This window comes from Formica exsecta, unplaced genomic scaffold (genome assembly GCF_003651465.1).
Source record: "Formica exsecta isolate Colony F162 unplaced genomic scaffold, ASM365146v1 scaffold79, whole genome shotgun sequence".
Classification (NCBI taxonomy): Eukaryota; Metazoa; Arthropoda; class Insecta; order Hymenoptera; family Formicidae; genus Formica; species Formica exsecta.
In genome coordinates this window covers 321,591-336,528 of record NW_021853558.1, presented here as the reverse complement: position 1 = coordinate 336,528, position 14,938 = coordinate 321,591, and the positions used below count along the sequence as shown (strand labels likewise).

The following is a 14,938-nucleotide window of genomic DNA, read 5'->3' as shown; positions in this document are numbered from 1 at the left end:
TGACATCATTATTCTCACATGTGCCCCTATAATTCTCGCGTCGAGTAGCATCTATACTTTGTAGCTTTGCAAAGATTCAAGCACTGATCCAAGAATTGAAAAAGCTCAGTAAATATACAATAAAAATTAGTATATGTATATACACTAATTTTTTAATGAATATGTTAACAACAATGAAAGCCACCTTCGCACACAAGAAGTCGCATACGTGAACCTCGACGTTCAGTTTTATATTTCTAGCTGATATTCTTAAAATAACATATTATAATTACTCTTATACAGTTATTTTATTCAATTCTCATAATTCCATAAGATAAATTCTATATCTATTACTATTAATACTACTTTCACAGATATGCTCTATTATTATATATTTATACTTTCATTCTTATCACGCTTTATCACCCCGTGACGCTAACATTAACAGTCTTAACGCATATATTAAAGTGTATACTTTCTAATAATCAACGTGTTTGTAGAAATAATATTTCCATCACTCATAACTATAGATACACCGATTACTTATAGATCTTTGGAACTATGAGAAATATTTTTTAATGCTAATTATATAAGAGCTTTTGCTATAGTTTCAGATACCTGTTATTTTTTTTGGTATTCATCACTTTCGCCAATTATTTCAGAAATATTTCTTTCGTATTTGTCTTTTATTTAACATTAAATATATAATCTGTATTTTTAATACTCATTTAAATGAATATCAATGTTTATTGGCAATTATTTTTCATTCCATAATTAAACATGGCAGTACTTATACCGCGTAAAAAATTATAAAATCGTTTTGTGTCAGGATTCACGCAATGCGAGATCACTCCAAAAACAACGAATAATTTAACGTACTGATATATATTTTTATCTACTATATTTAGAGAACTCTCACAAGTTATACGTTTGTAATTACATCCGTAAGCGTACCTATCGATTTATCAGGATATGTCTTATCCCGGAATAAGATCGTTTGCTACGTTGGCTTTCGCCTGATATGCGTATGATATTCTTGGCCGCAAAAGTGCGATCACAATAGTTTCTCGCGATATGTATAAGTAAAGTATCTCTAATCGTATTTTTTGGCCTTAAGCTAATAATAGTAGTATATATAGTATTTGTGTTTTTTCCTTATATCTAATATAGAGAAAATTTGCACGTATCGTACGTATACAGGGTGCAATTGAAACAAATGGGAGGAAGAGAAGGAAATACACTTTGGGAACGAATTGCACCGGAAATATATATAAATATACATATATACATAATAAACTTTATAATTAAACATAGAAACACTTTTTTCAAATATTGATGCGATTCGTTCCGAAAATGTTTTCAATATATATTGCATATATTGTGGCTATACCCTACATACGCGACATGTACATGCTTTTGAACGCACGTGTTATGTAATGTACACACACATTATATATATATTTTGTCCCTTTCATCGTTTTTCTAACAATAACGAAGAGGCACCGTGCTCTCTCGTACATTTCGCGAATGATAAATTTCCCGACTTCTTTTCCCCATGCGATTAACTTTCGTAAAATTCGAAGACGTGATTTATAACACTAACGAATTAATCGGGCAATGATAACGTAAATAATAAACATAGCAACACTTTTTTCAAATTTTGATGCGATTCGTTCCGAAAATGTTTTCAATATATATTGCATATATTGTGGCTATACCCTACATACGCGACATGTACATGCTTTTGAACGCACGTGTTATATAATGTACACACACATTATACAATATATATATTTTGTCCCTTTCATCGTTTTTCTAACAATAACGAAGAGGCACCGTGCTCTCTCGTACATTTCGCGAATGATAAATTTCCCGACTTCTTTTCCCCATGCGATTAACTTTCGTAAAATTCGAAGACGTGATTTATAACACTAACGAATTAATCGGGCAATGATAACGTAAATAAAGCTCAGAAGAGACGGAATGAAGCGGAATGGAATATTTTCGAGGCTGATTTTAAGACCAGACAAAAAATGCTGAAATTTCTAATTGAAAGAGCAAGGTGATTTGCAGGGTGATCACTTTCTTCTTTAAGAAATTAACAAAATATTAATGCAACAAAACTAAAAAACGGGACTCTAACAATATCGTAAAATATGAATAACGTCAACAGATCTATCGCATTTAACGCTGATAATATACAAGTAAGAATGGAGAAGATGAAGAAGATTCGATATATCAAGAATATTAAGGATAAGAATTTCTTTACCATCAGAATTGCACAAGATATCAATTATGACGACACATCACATGATATGATATTATGTAGTTGATTTTTCCCGCACAAATCTGACGGTAAAATAATTTTTCTCGTCTCAAGCCTTCTCCGTGGTATCGATTTTCTCTCATTTTCTTTAGCAATTAACTAGAATTATATTTTAATCGAGTAGAATTAGGAAGCTAATTAAATGCGATACTTAAGCACTTTATCTTATAGCCGTGACGAGACGATCCTTTTCGATAATTATCCTCAATCGCCATTACGTCTAGAACAATCACGCGATACTATTGATAACATTAACATCCCAGTACGAGAGGACAGGGCGAGCGCAACAGATCGTGTAAATTATCTAAATCGCGGAGCCGAAGAAATACATAATTTTTTTTACTTCTATCCGGTGAGATAATTCAAATGCATTATTGTCGAGAAAAAGGGGATTATCAATGAAAAAGTTGTTTTTATACGAAAAGAATTTTATGCCATCTGATATATATTTTATATATATATATATTTTAGATATGTAATAGATTTTTATAAAAAACCGACATTTTTTATATCATAGATTGGCTATCTATCAATTTATTAATTTCTAATTGCAGATTCTTTAGCTGATTTCAAATTAATTTTCTCCTACAGAAAGTATATTGAAAGAAATCATTTATATTTATATTATTGCAATTTGTTACTTTTTAACTATATGTGTATATTACATATTTTTATGACTAGAAAGTCACAAATTAAATTTTTGTTAGTTTTTTCAAAATTAGCTAAAGATTCTATTTTCTTTGCTGAAACTTAGTTTGCCAGGAATTTTTTTATATTCAATTGCTAATTATTAAGAAACTATGATGATGGCTCGAATTTAGACAAGCGAAAAAAATTTGTCACATTAAAAGATGCGATATAGAACATCTTTAAGATATTATTCTTAAGATATTAAATCGTTTCGATATCTAATCGCTTTCATTTGGTCCTCTTTTCATTAAAAATCCCCATTAAATCAACAATAATACGTATTAAACACCATCATCACATCAACGGCCTAATACGAGCGTAACAATATCAGCATAAGGATCGCATCAAGCGATACATTTGTCTAAATTGCAGAATTGGAGAGATCTATCTCCTCCAATTCGTGAGATCAGCATGTACTAATATCAAGGTTTGAGGCCGGTATATTATATTTCAGTGAGATCACCTTTGCATACATTCGCGGTATTGCGAAATCTGAAATCTCAACAAAAGAGATTATCTCATCTTTTTCTCAATATATATAACTCTATATTATATATCTCAAAGAAGATATTAATTACATATACAACTGTTATATCAATAGTTTAATTACACATGCAATTATCATTGAATTTCAATTGTTGTACATATAGTTAATTACAATATCATCGGTCTCAATCCCTGGCAAAGTACGGGTAGTCGGCTATCTAGATTGTAAATCGTAGGAAGTAGAAGAATAGCGCGATAGAGACAACAGATAGAGCTATACCGTCGACGGTCGAGCCCGTCTCTTGACAATCTCGAGCGGCGCGATCCGCCGACCTACCTAAGAATTGGACAAGAGTTTACTGTGCGGGCGCCAACATACGATGAGATTGGCCACATTTAGAGTGTTCCTGCCTGCGGTAGACGAGCCCCGCGCGCTGGAAAGCTACGTCTGCGATAATCGTATAAAGTCAACCGTCGAAATCTCGCAAATTGGACCGTATCCCTAAAAAAAAAATAAAAAAGTAAAAATAAAAGGAACTTGGTCATTCGATCAACCTATGAAAAAGCAAACAACATGAATGACACGATGAATTTACGAGAGATACACGGAGAAAAGCGAATCGTTATACGTTATTAATTATACTATAGAACGAGGTATAGTACGGATAGTTTTATTCTCAGATGACTTGAAAAGTTCTTCTTCGAAAAGTCGACTTTGCGATGGAAAAAGATTAAAGACGCGATATCTTTTTTTTTTTTCATATTTCAAGATATAGGAACATTATTTTCTCGACGCTATCGAGGAGGAAATTTCTTGTATTCAACAAGTCGATTGATGGGTATCGAGGAAACGACATATTCTTAAAGTATATAAGCTTCTGAAAGTACGAAACGTGGCAGAAGAGCGTGTGTTGGAGCGATTTTTCCAGCGCTCGGGCATAACACTCGAAGAAACTTTATTCCTCTCTCCTTGAGCGGACTAGAGTTTTAAAACGATCTACAACATTCTCGCCTACTATACGATGGCTACCGCTGAAGGATCTTCAATTCGCTAATGATGCGAAATTATGTTCACGCACGTGTGTTTGTGTATTCTGTATGTAATCTCCTCTAAAAAACAGACAAGAGAGAGATTCTCTTCTAGTATTAGACCACATGTAATCGAAGAATATCTTAAGGATTACGACAGCTTTCAATGAATTTGCGTGCTTCGGCGACGCTCATCTCTTCATCGCTACATTTTCCCTTTTCTATATACTCCCTAAAGATTATATCAAACCAGCGATATATTTAACGAATTGTGCGGGAGCGAGTTCCTAAATCTCTCTGCACTACACTTACGTTCGCATTTCTTAAATCTATACGACAAGTACTTTCCCCCGTGCAAGAATGCTTCGAAAGTCGTGCTCTACGTTTCCTCTTCACAATGAATAATTAAATTCAAATAATTCACCGTGCGAGATAACTACCTTCTTCTCAGCTTTGAAGTCTGACGACGCAATGAAGATGATGCGATACGACGAAAATAAGAAAAAGATGCCGTTTCTGCTGTACACATTTATAAAGCCGGATTTTTTGACACAGCATGTGTCAAAAGACACCAAGAATAATGAAATCGGCTTCAATGTCATTCAACGTGCGTTTTGTGGGTTCGATTAGCGTTTCATCGAACCACCCTCGTGCGTGATTCGCGAAAAGCTCGCCCTCTTCTATCTCACCCCTACATCCCCGCCGAGATGGACGAGAGGCTTTATTTGCGGCTCTACGTTGTAAATGTTAGTCGAGCATCTATCACTTCTTGGAATTCTTTATCATAGCCGCCATATCTCGCAGACTCTGTTCCAACGTTTGCGCGAATTGCATCGCGCTAGTCCGGCCGTCGCTGTGGAAGGCCGAGACCGAGAAGATGAAGCCGTTTTTCCTCACGTTGTAGGCGCATCCGTAACCGTCTGGCACCACCGGCCCGTATCCGACGATCACGTCGTTTTTCGTGGTCACCTGCAAGATCGATCTTATTTTTATATTTAAGAATATATATTTTCATTTTTATTAAGCGAAGATTTAAACATCGATGCGCTATTATGGAGCTAAAAAGAAAGATATCCTATTTCTTTGGGAAAACACGTGGAGAGATTTCAAGATGATTGAAAGATTTGAGTTTTATAAAATATTGCTTCGAAAGAAATATCACATGATAACTGGATATTGAATGTCATGTTGGAATCTTATACACGTAGCTCTTACATAATTACATCACTTCTCTTAAACAAACTGATCGTATCGACCTCGAACTGTCCAAATCATTAACTACCTGTGATATGAAGATGCTTATGACACGTCCGGGATCTTGACTTATATTTCGTCATGACAGACCACTTTAAATAACGATCCTTGCGAGACGCATTGGCGTAATAATAGATAATTAAAAAGCAAGGAAAGAGTACATCACTCTGAACAGATTTTAAATTATTGCCGACTGTCGTCGTCTCCTCGCGGAGAAATCAACAATATCGAATTTTCCATTTCTCAGATACGTTTAATCGCAGATATATTTTTAATTATAATAAATAATTTGCAAAATATATGCGATGCATACAAACATCGAGATGTTAATTGGATGGCAAGAATATGTTACAAATTTTGCAAAATCGACGCCGATGACGGATTCGGGAAGACAATCGACCCTGATCACTGACCTGTGATGTCGAGAGGGCGAAGTGATTAACGATCGCGTAAGCCTCATCCGTGAAGATGTCCGGCATCGGCTCGCCGGCCTCCTTCGCCGCGTAACGCAGCCCCATCAAGTGGTTGTCGATACCCTGGCCGTATATGTTGTCGTTCATCTCTTTGGTTTGCCTCTGCACCGCCAGGTCAAACAGCTCCTTGATCCTTTCCGCCTGAAGAAGCGAGCCGGAAGCAACGTTCAATTGAGTCCTTTGCGATCGATTTTACGATTCTTCTTTCGTCGAAGATTCTCGCGATACATGTCGAACGACAACGTTCGAAGGGAAATCATGAAGGAATTATTACACTTTGTATTTTAATCGTGTGAACTGAACGGCTGTTTTACTTGTGCGATATATTCGGTAAATTTTATTTAATGAATTGTAAGCCAATCTTTCTTTGCCATAGTTAATGATGAAAATGATAATTTTTCCCCTTCATGATTTATTTGTATAGTGAATTTCTTCTGTGACTACTATTATTTTGTGAAGTAGAGACGACATTCTGTGTGTGATAAGCTTTCTGCTTACAAAATGTCACAGTAAAAAGCAACATCGAACGTGAAAGCAGTAGACATTTATTAATTAAATGTGAAGATTAATGTTTCAAAGTAAATTGAAGTTTGATTGGACGGAAAAAATAATTAAATATATTTTGATAAAATAATTAAGCTTTCCGATCAAGATATAAAGCAAAAAACACAAATTAATGAACCGTTTCGAAAAAGATGCGTTCGTTTGAAGGAATATTTTTATAACGAATATCCACTACGTGAAGTCTAAAAGTGACGATGGAGGAAAAAGGAACGGCTGAGACAACAGAGCGCGGTAAATGAGAAACAACAGCTCGTTGCCGCAGTATTTTCCCGAACGAGGGTGGATCGTGTAAGGGAAACAAACGGAATATCCTCGCGAAACTTGCCCGGGGCTCTCGAGGATCGTGTAAACACTCGATTGCGCAGGAAGAACGAACTGTACCGCGGCCAGGTCTAATTGATTGCCTTTTTTCTCAGGAGTATTTATTCTTTCTTTTGTTCATCGTCCGGCACACCCGCTTAAATTTATAGATCTTATTTGACATAGTAATAATAGACATTTTTGTAACTGCATCTTTTTCTATTTTGTTTTGGAATTTTTATGTTGAAACTTATTTCGACATACAATAAAATGTAAACTCTTTTAAAAAGAAAAGTATTATCTAAATATAATTAAAAAATATAAGTTATTCAATAATTTCAATTGTTCTTGATTTAAAAATGAAAATAACGTATATATATATATAAATCTTTTTTACCAGTACGAAAACTCATACATAACATTTTCACACACCAATATCTTTGTGCACGTTATAGATAAATATACATATATATAGTATAATAAATAGCAAAGCGTGTAATTACAGAAATATTACATAAAAATAATTGGTTAATAAAATTGACGACAACAAATATATAATAACAGGAACAATAATCTAATCTGAATAAGATAATAAATAAAAAAAAATTAATTAATTAAAATAATTAATAGTCAAAGTTTGAAATTTTGGACAATCTTTTTTTTGGAATCGCTCTTTTCTCTTTTGGAATTTACTCGCGTAAGAACCCCTGAACGAAGGGCTTAAAGTGCGATGTTTTCTTCGCGAATTGAATGCATGTGTGATCGTATTTAATCGATATTTTTAAATACAATATTATACGCACTTTTGATCAATTCTTCTCGCGCCTTCGCCCAAGCTGGTCGCTTCGCGGTCGTGAGAATTCCAACGGGCGGTGTTCTAGGATCAGCCTTGGTCTCCATGATCCTTAATAACTGTTGGACCAATTCGGCCTCAGTGATCCGACCTCGATCGGATGCTCTTACCGGCACGCTATAAAACTGCAACAAAATAATCAAAGATTATGACATTACGCGTGAAATATGTATTTCTTCTCTTGATACCGCATTCTTCGGCAAATTACTCGATTGTACATCAATAATGCGGAGATTAAACAGTTGAATTTTTAATTAACTAATATAATAAATAAACGTGAAACAATAGTATAATTAATTTAATCGATAAATGAAATTCTTGAAATAGTAAAAACGTGACTTTGCGCGCGCGTTGATTACAACATTGTTCAATTCTGAATCACTTCATTAGTACGAAAACTCATACATAACATTTTCACACACCAATATCTTTGTGCACGTTATAGATAAATATACATATATATAGTATAATAAATAGCAAAGCGTGTAATTACAGAAATATTACATAAAAATAATTGGTTAATAAAATTGACGACAACAAATATATAATAACAGGAACAATAATCTAATCTGAATAAGGAAAATATGTAATTTTTGATAATAAAAGACAAGGGACACACGTTTATAAACGGAAAGAAAGCCCGTAAATCGAAACCTTTTCATAGGTGGATCCATTTGGCAATGCAAATGGACAATGCGACCAACCACTGAGAAACTTTTCGTAGCACTGCAAAAAATGTATCGTCATATACATACATAATAACAATGCCTTTGAATATACAATTATCTTTTACTATGATTTTTTTTTATAATAAAATTACTTTATAATGATTAAAAATGGACATTTGCAAAATTAAAAAATTGCCGACTTAAGAGACTGCCGATTGAAAATACGCGAAGATTTTTGCAAATAGCATTTTTAATTGGCAATCTTTTAAGTCGTAAAGAAAATTTCTTGCAAATGTGCATTTTCAATTATTATAATATCCATTACTTTTAATTTTATAATACCGGCATATATATATATTAAGGTTTCGTTATTTCGCGCTATCAGTTTTCTTAATTGAAAATTATCCATAAATTACCATAAATTATAATAAAATATATAACCCATGTATAAATAAAATCTATTTATTTATAAAACGCAATGAGTGTGGGGCAGTTTAAAAGATAAGGCAATAACAAAGCGAAAAAGTAAAATAAATAAACACATTCCGCTCGACCTTGTCACAACTTTGTCGAGTGTACTCGAGTTGTGTGTGTTACACGACACGAGAATCGCATAGGAAAAATGCCAAGTTTCAGTTACACTGTAAATGGTGAACTGAACTCTTTTGGGGCTCCCGTCTACGGCGTTGTTGGGCTGACTCGTTTGACCGTGAGGATCACCCTGACACATGGCCTTTGCCCATGCGAGGGCTTCCGGACTGGCTGCTCGGATGCAGTCCACTCGACCCAACGCGAATCTCCGGATGCCAGCGCTCTCGTAAGTGGCTACCAATTTCCCATGGAGTCTGCAAACATCGCAAAATCGTCCTGATGAGACGCGACGAGAGCTTGACGAATTTTAATTTATCGATATTTTGATTCTCATAGACTTTTCATCATTTGACACATAACAATAGAGAAAAGTAAAAGAAGATGTTATGTGATTTTTAAATATAATTTTTGCTATCAAGATGTTATATATATATAATCAAAATATAAAAGATGAAAGAAAATTTTAAAGTGTATGAGTTAAAAATTAAAAAGGATAACTCCATCACATCGGTTTTAAATATTTTACCTAAAATATGTCAGCTGGAGCGATAATTGTATGTATGCGTCGGGACTAACTCTGCATGACTTTATGAAGTCTTTGGAATAATCTTCGAACCACAAAATACAAAGGTCCAAATCTTCGACCAGCCTGGAACATAAAGATGCGACTATTTCTGATTGTGTGGATGCAAGTTTACGCACAGAAGCTTTTCCGTTACAGAATGATCAACTACGTAAGATGTTGCGTTATGAATCAACGATTGAAGGTATTTTAGAATCGATTTTTCTTTCGGATTGGATCTGCTATAAAGAGAAATAAATGATGAGCCTTCTCGCGAGTACTCACGCATCGAAATTCATCATGGCTTCTCTGATGTCGTTCAGACTTTGCTCGGTGAGACACCACTCCAGCTTTTCAGGCGCCGGAAGATGCGAGGGTACTAAATTCTCATCCGGTGGGGACATAGAGTCCACTTTCTCGGTTAATTCTTCGAAAGCTTTGAAGATGGCCGGTGCCTCGCCAGCGGAATGCTCGTACGTCAATCCCCACATTCCATCCTGCGTTAGACAGATTTGTGAAAAAATCAAGTCAATAGCATTTTCCATGATAAGTTTCTAAAATAATGAGATTTCTCTTAAAAACTCTCTTATAAATGCTAGAAACTACGAATAACTTTCATTAAACAATAACATTATTGTCAATTGATATAAAAATATAAAATGCAAAAGATTCTAATTCAGATCATGAGAAAATGATTAAAAAATGCTTACAAGTGGAAAAAATGATAATTATTTAAATATAAATATATAATAGAGTAATATATATTAAATAATTAAAATTTATAATTCATCCATTACTATTTATACCGCATACACATATTATACCATCTCAAATTACGCAGGTTTGTAAATTGTGTAAATTATGTAAATTAATATAAATGAGGCGGTTTAATTTATTCCTTCTTCATTTTATTTGTGTATTTGTATGTTAACATTATTTAATAATGTTATTTATTAAACTATATATATATATTAATAACTGCTCATATATATAATATCTCAATTATTATATGTGTGAGCAGTTATTAATATACAATTTCATTAATAATATTAACATATAAATATACAATACATGTATATACAATATATGAAGAAGGAATAAACCAAACTGTCTCATTTACATTAATTTACGTAATTTACACAATTTACAAATCTATGTATTTTTATCATTGCAGATATAGAGAAACTACAAATATCGTATCTCTAGCGCGACAAATTAATAAATTATTCCATCACAAATATCATGATACGAAATTGGATTGAATGATATCGCTATTTTCATTAACCTAGGAAATATCGCGATAAGAAAAAGTTAAAAGGTATTTCGTCGCGTAGGATATGAAAGCGCGGTGTCGTAAGTCGCAGATTCACGAATAACGATTTCGCCCGTGAACCCTGACACCAATCATATCAAAAGGTGGTATTGGAAACGGTGAAAGTGATAAGTTCAACTTGGCCGAGAGGGCATCCGCGGAAAATACATAGGTATTCACCGCGAATTGTTACGTGTGTTTGATTGGGGATTCACAAAAATTGCGAATGGCGTTATTTTATGCGTACCAGGTGTATAATTTCGCGTCGCGTTGAATATCTCCTGTTTACATCTGGTTGAAAACTTTTGTGCGCATAATTGCATTGCATTAATCAGGAGCTTGATTTCCCGTGCGGTCGTCGAATGTAATCATCATTAATGTTGCGTATGCTGATTAATGTTACGGCATTTAACTATGTTTATTTAACGATGTTTAACTGTTAAATTAAATATACGTACCTTGCCGAGAATAGCGTGGAAGGTTTTGTCGAACCAACGATTCGCGCCCAAGTGCCGGGACCCTCCGCCGTGAAGAGCGTGATGAAGCACGTTCGCGTAATCTCGATCGTCAATCCATCGGTCCTCTTTCTTCATGGGATTGTTAAACGTGGTTGGCAGTACATCATCGTCAATACAAACGACGCATAGACAGCGCTCCAACAGCTCCAGATTGTGACGATTGCGCTCGTCTAGAAATCATTTGTAGTCTCTCGTTAATTCTGATAATGATCAGCTGCAGCGATATCGCGATTTTCGCACCAAGTATAATATTCGCAACATTGTTATATGTTGTTATAATGATTATGTGTAGCATAGATATGTACTAATGATGAAGTAACGGTATACTGCCGCTATACGACAGGAATCAAAATGGAAGGAAATACTTGGAATTAATTTCCAAAAATATATGGAAAAAGAATTTGGTTCCTATGATTTTGTTTTAAATCTAAAAATCAGAGATTTTTCGTACAAATTAAATCTTAAATCAATTAAAAATATATACTTATGATTTGTATATCTTAAAAATTTTTATTAGTTTTGCTGTAATATATATTCACATACACACACACACACACACACACACACACACATACACGTATATATAGATATAAAAGTAATACAAATCATCCTTTTTTTCCTCGAGATGAAAAAGACAACAATCCGAATTACGTAACGTAACTTTAATTAATTTCTGTATGCATATACGTGCGAAACGTATCGTGCGAAACATCAGCGCGCTTGCGCTGACGAGATCTGTAATAACGCAGGAAACTCGGTGAATATTTTTACTTTAACGAGAATTACAATCTCTTTCGTTGTCTATCCATGATTTTCCCGTCGTTAATTAATCAACGCAGGTTGCTGTTAACTCGTTACCGCCAGCCATTTATTCGATTTGTAGGCGTAGGTAGGTAGATCGTAGATTCCCGTTGAGCAAGGTCGGGTTAGAGAGTTAATGGGAATATTGCGAATATTGGTGAAGCGGAGAACACGAGCGGATAATTATGGTGAGAGGGTAGGCACGTGGCGACGAGGGTCGTCTAAAGACGCGACCGGGCTATTTTTTGGGTAACTGGATCATCATGTTCCTCTTTAAAACGACAAAATAAATCGTAATATACAGAGCTCCGCGAATTTAAATTGATTAACTGACATCGTTTGCGTTTACTTTTACAAGAAATTAAATATATATATATGGACCAATAAAGTTTTACTTCCTTCCCATAACTAATATAGCGAAACATTAAGAAAATTAAGACTGTGCAACGAAAAACATCTTATTTTTTTTAGAAAATTTTGGAAAGTCTGAATCACTTCATTACCTGATTATGGTGCGCGACGATAATATGATCGCCGGAGGACGCTCTATCCAGGATGATTTGCTCGTCGGCGTTCACACCGGGTCGCCGATAAATCCGAAACATTTGATAATGCTGTGCCATACAGAGCGGTTGCATGGTTTTACCGTCCTTGGATTTCACACGTTCAACTTCGAGTCCGGATCTGTTCAAAGTCTGAAGCTTATTTTTACATCACAGTAATTTATTTTTGCATGTTTCTCTTTGTCATATAAATGAATTAAAACGCAAATAGCCTTTACATATTGATATAAAAATATTTGAAAAACAGAAGCGTGTATAAATGCAATTTGTTGATTTTGAAATTCTTAATCAGGAAAAAAAAGTAATACTAATAATTAATATTAATAATTTAATTCGTACATTTGCACATTCGCACTTCTAAAGCATTTGCGGGGAAAAAAAGATTTGGAAGATTTGGAAGATCCAAAAAACCATACAGGAACAGGATCAATTTTCCCAAAGAATGCATCGTTTCTCGCTTTCGGATATATCTCCTCTTCCTCGCGAGATGAGACGGGCTCGTTCGCTATTAAGAAGACCGACGGCGGCCTCCCGTGAATTTGCGTTAGTTTTTGAAAGAAAGGAGAGCACTCTCCACGCAGCCCCGGCTTATTCCCATCCGGATGTAGGATACCGTGGATCCTTTGAGACGCGCTCCACGCACCGGAGCGGGAACGTCCGCTCATTCTCGTCGCGGCTCCCTTTCCTCTTTATGCTCGCTTTCTATGGATCTTACGGCCCGGATTTCCTCGCAGACGTACGCCCTCTCTCTAAATTGATTTCAGTGCGGCTTCTTTTTGTCCCCGACTGAGACGACGACGACGACAACGATGAGTCGATTGGCACGTCGCGTCTTGTCATGTCACTTCCTCGCGCCTATCGCGATTAACTTAAGGCAAATTAACGCTTTTTTCGATATTAATGACGATCATCCCGAATGTATCATTCAAAATGAAACAATAGTGTTTACAAAGAAATAATCATACCAATTTAGATAAGCCAGTGTGACAGTGGAAATGAAGTGGAAATGAACAGCGCTACATCTAACGAAACGAAATTTTGTTTCAGAAAAGGGATTGATGCATCTTGAATCATCGGAGAGAAAGAAGAAAATTGCTGGAAAATTGAAGCATTACCTGTCGAGTAATTCCTGATAATTAAGTAGTTCGGTGAGAAATCGCGCGACAAATACCGCGGCTTCCTGTTGGTTTGCAAATCTCTTCGGCTTCGCGGCCACGCCGGGGTTGCTGTTGATCGGTAGAGCCAGTGGGACAGACAGGTACATGTCGTTTAGCCACCATTCTGTCGCCTGTAAACAAATTAATATATCGATAAATATATAAATCTTTATACGTACATTGCGCAAATAATATTTCTAAACTGTAATCAAACAAGTATAATTATTGCGTTGTGATTGCAAATTATAATTAGATACAAAGAGAAGGTTATTAATTACTGGTTATAATTGAAAGTTATGTAACGGTCCGATTTATGTGATGGGTAATAACAATCGTTACGTTATAACGCGCGGTAAAGTATCGTGAGATTGCACAATAATAATTACGTTAATTACTCGAGATGACGCCGCGCGACGTTGCGTGAAAGTATCCGGAAGTGGTTATACCACTCGGAATAAAATAAATTAGAAAAGAGATGCGCGTCAAGGAAATCGCAACCGAGCGCATCATCAGTGGTAGTCACAAGCGTAATTATTTGACCGACAATGATCTGAAATATGAAATGCAAGAAAGACACGCTAATATGTCGAAGAACTACTTTATACTTCCCGAAAATAAATCATTCATTCGGACAAAATAATTGCGCACAATTTTTATTAAAATCGACAAAAGCTACACAAACACATAACTCTATTTATTAATAATAGATATAATATATTTAATATGTCTTTTAGAGGCAAGAAAGTCAACGACGCATGTTAAATCTTGGAATGCATCTCCGGACATTTCTCCCGTTGTAAATTACATCGTTG

At 35.1% G+C, this 14,938-nt stretch overlaps 1 protein-coding gene across 1 annotated transcript; it reads right to left on the bottom strand.

Annotated features, from left to right (window-relative positions):
• Positions 1 to 4,186: 4,186 nt before the first annotated feature.
• Positions 4,187 to 11,769, bottom strand: LOC115244069 (choline O-acetyltransferase-like). The gene is made up of 6 exons (XM_029821456.1): positions 11,546 to 11,769; positions 10,061 to 10,272; positions 9,740 to 9,862; positions 9,284 to 9,467; positions 6,178 to 6,378; positions 4,187 to 5,479 (listed from the first exon to the last, which is right to left on the bottom strand). Exons 1-6 carry the CDS (start codon positions 11,678 to 11,680, stop codon positions 5,273 to 5,275), a joined length of 1,062 nt encoding a protein of 353 aa, XP_029677316.1. The 5' UTR covers positions 11,681 to 11,769; the 3' UTR covers positions 4,187 to 5,272.
• Between the last annotated feature and the right edge of the window lie 3,169 nt (positions 11,770 to 14,938).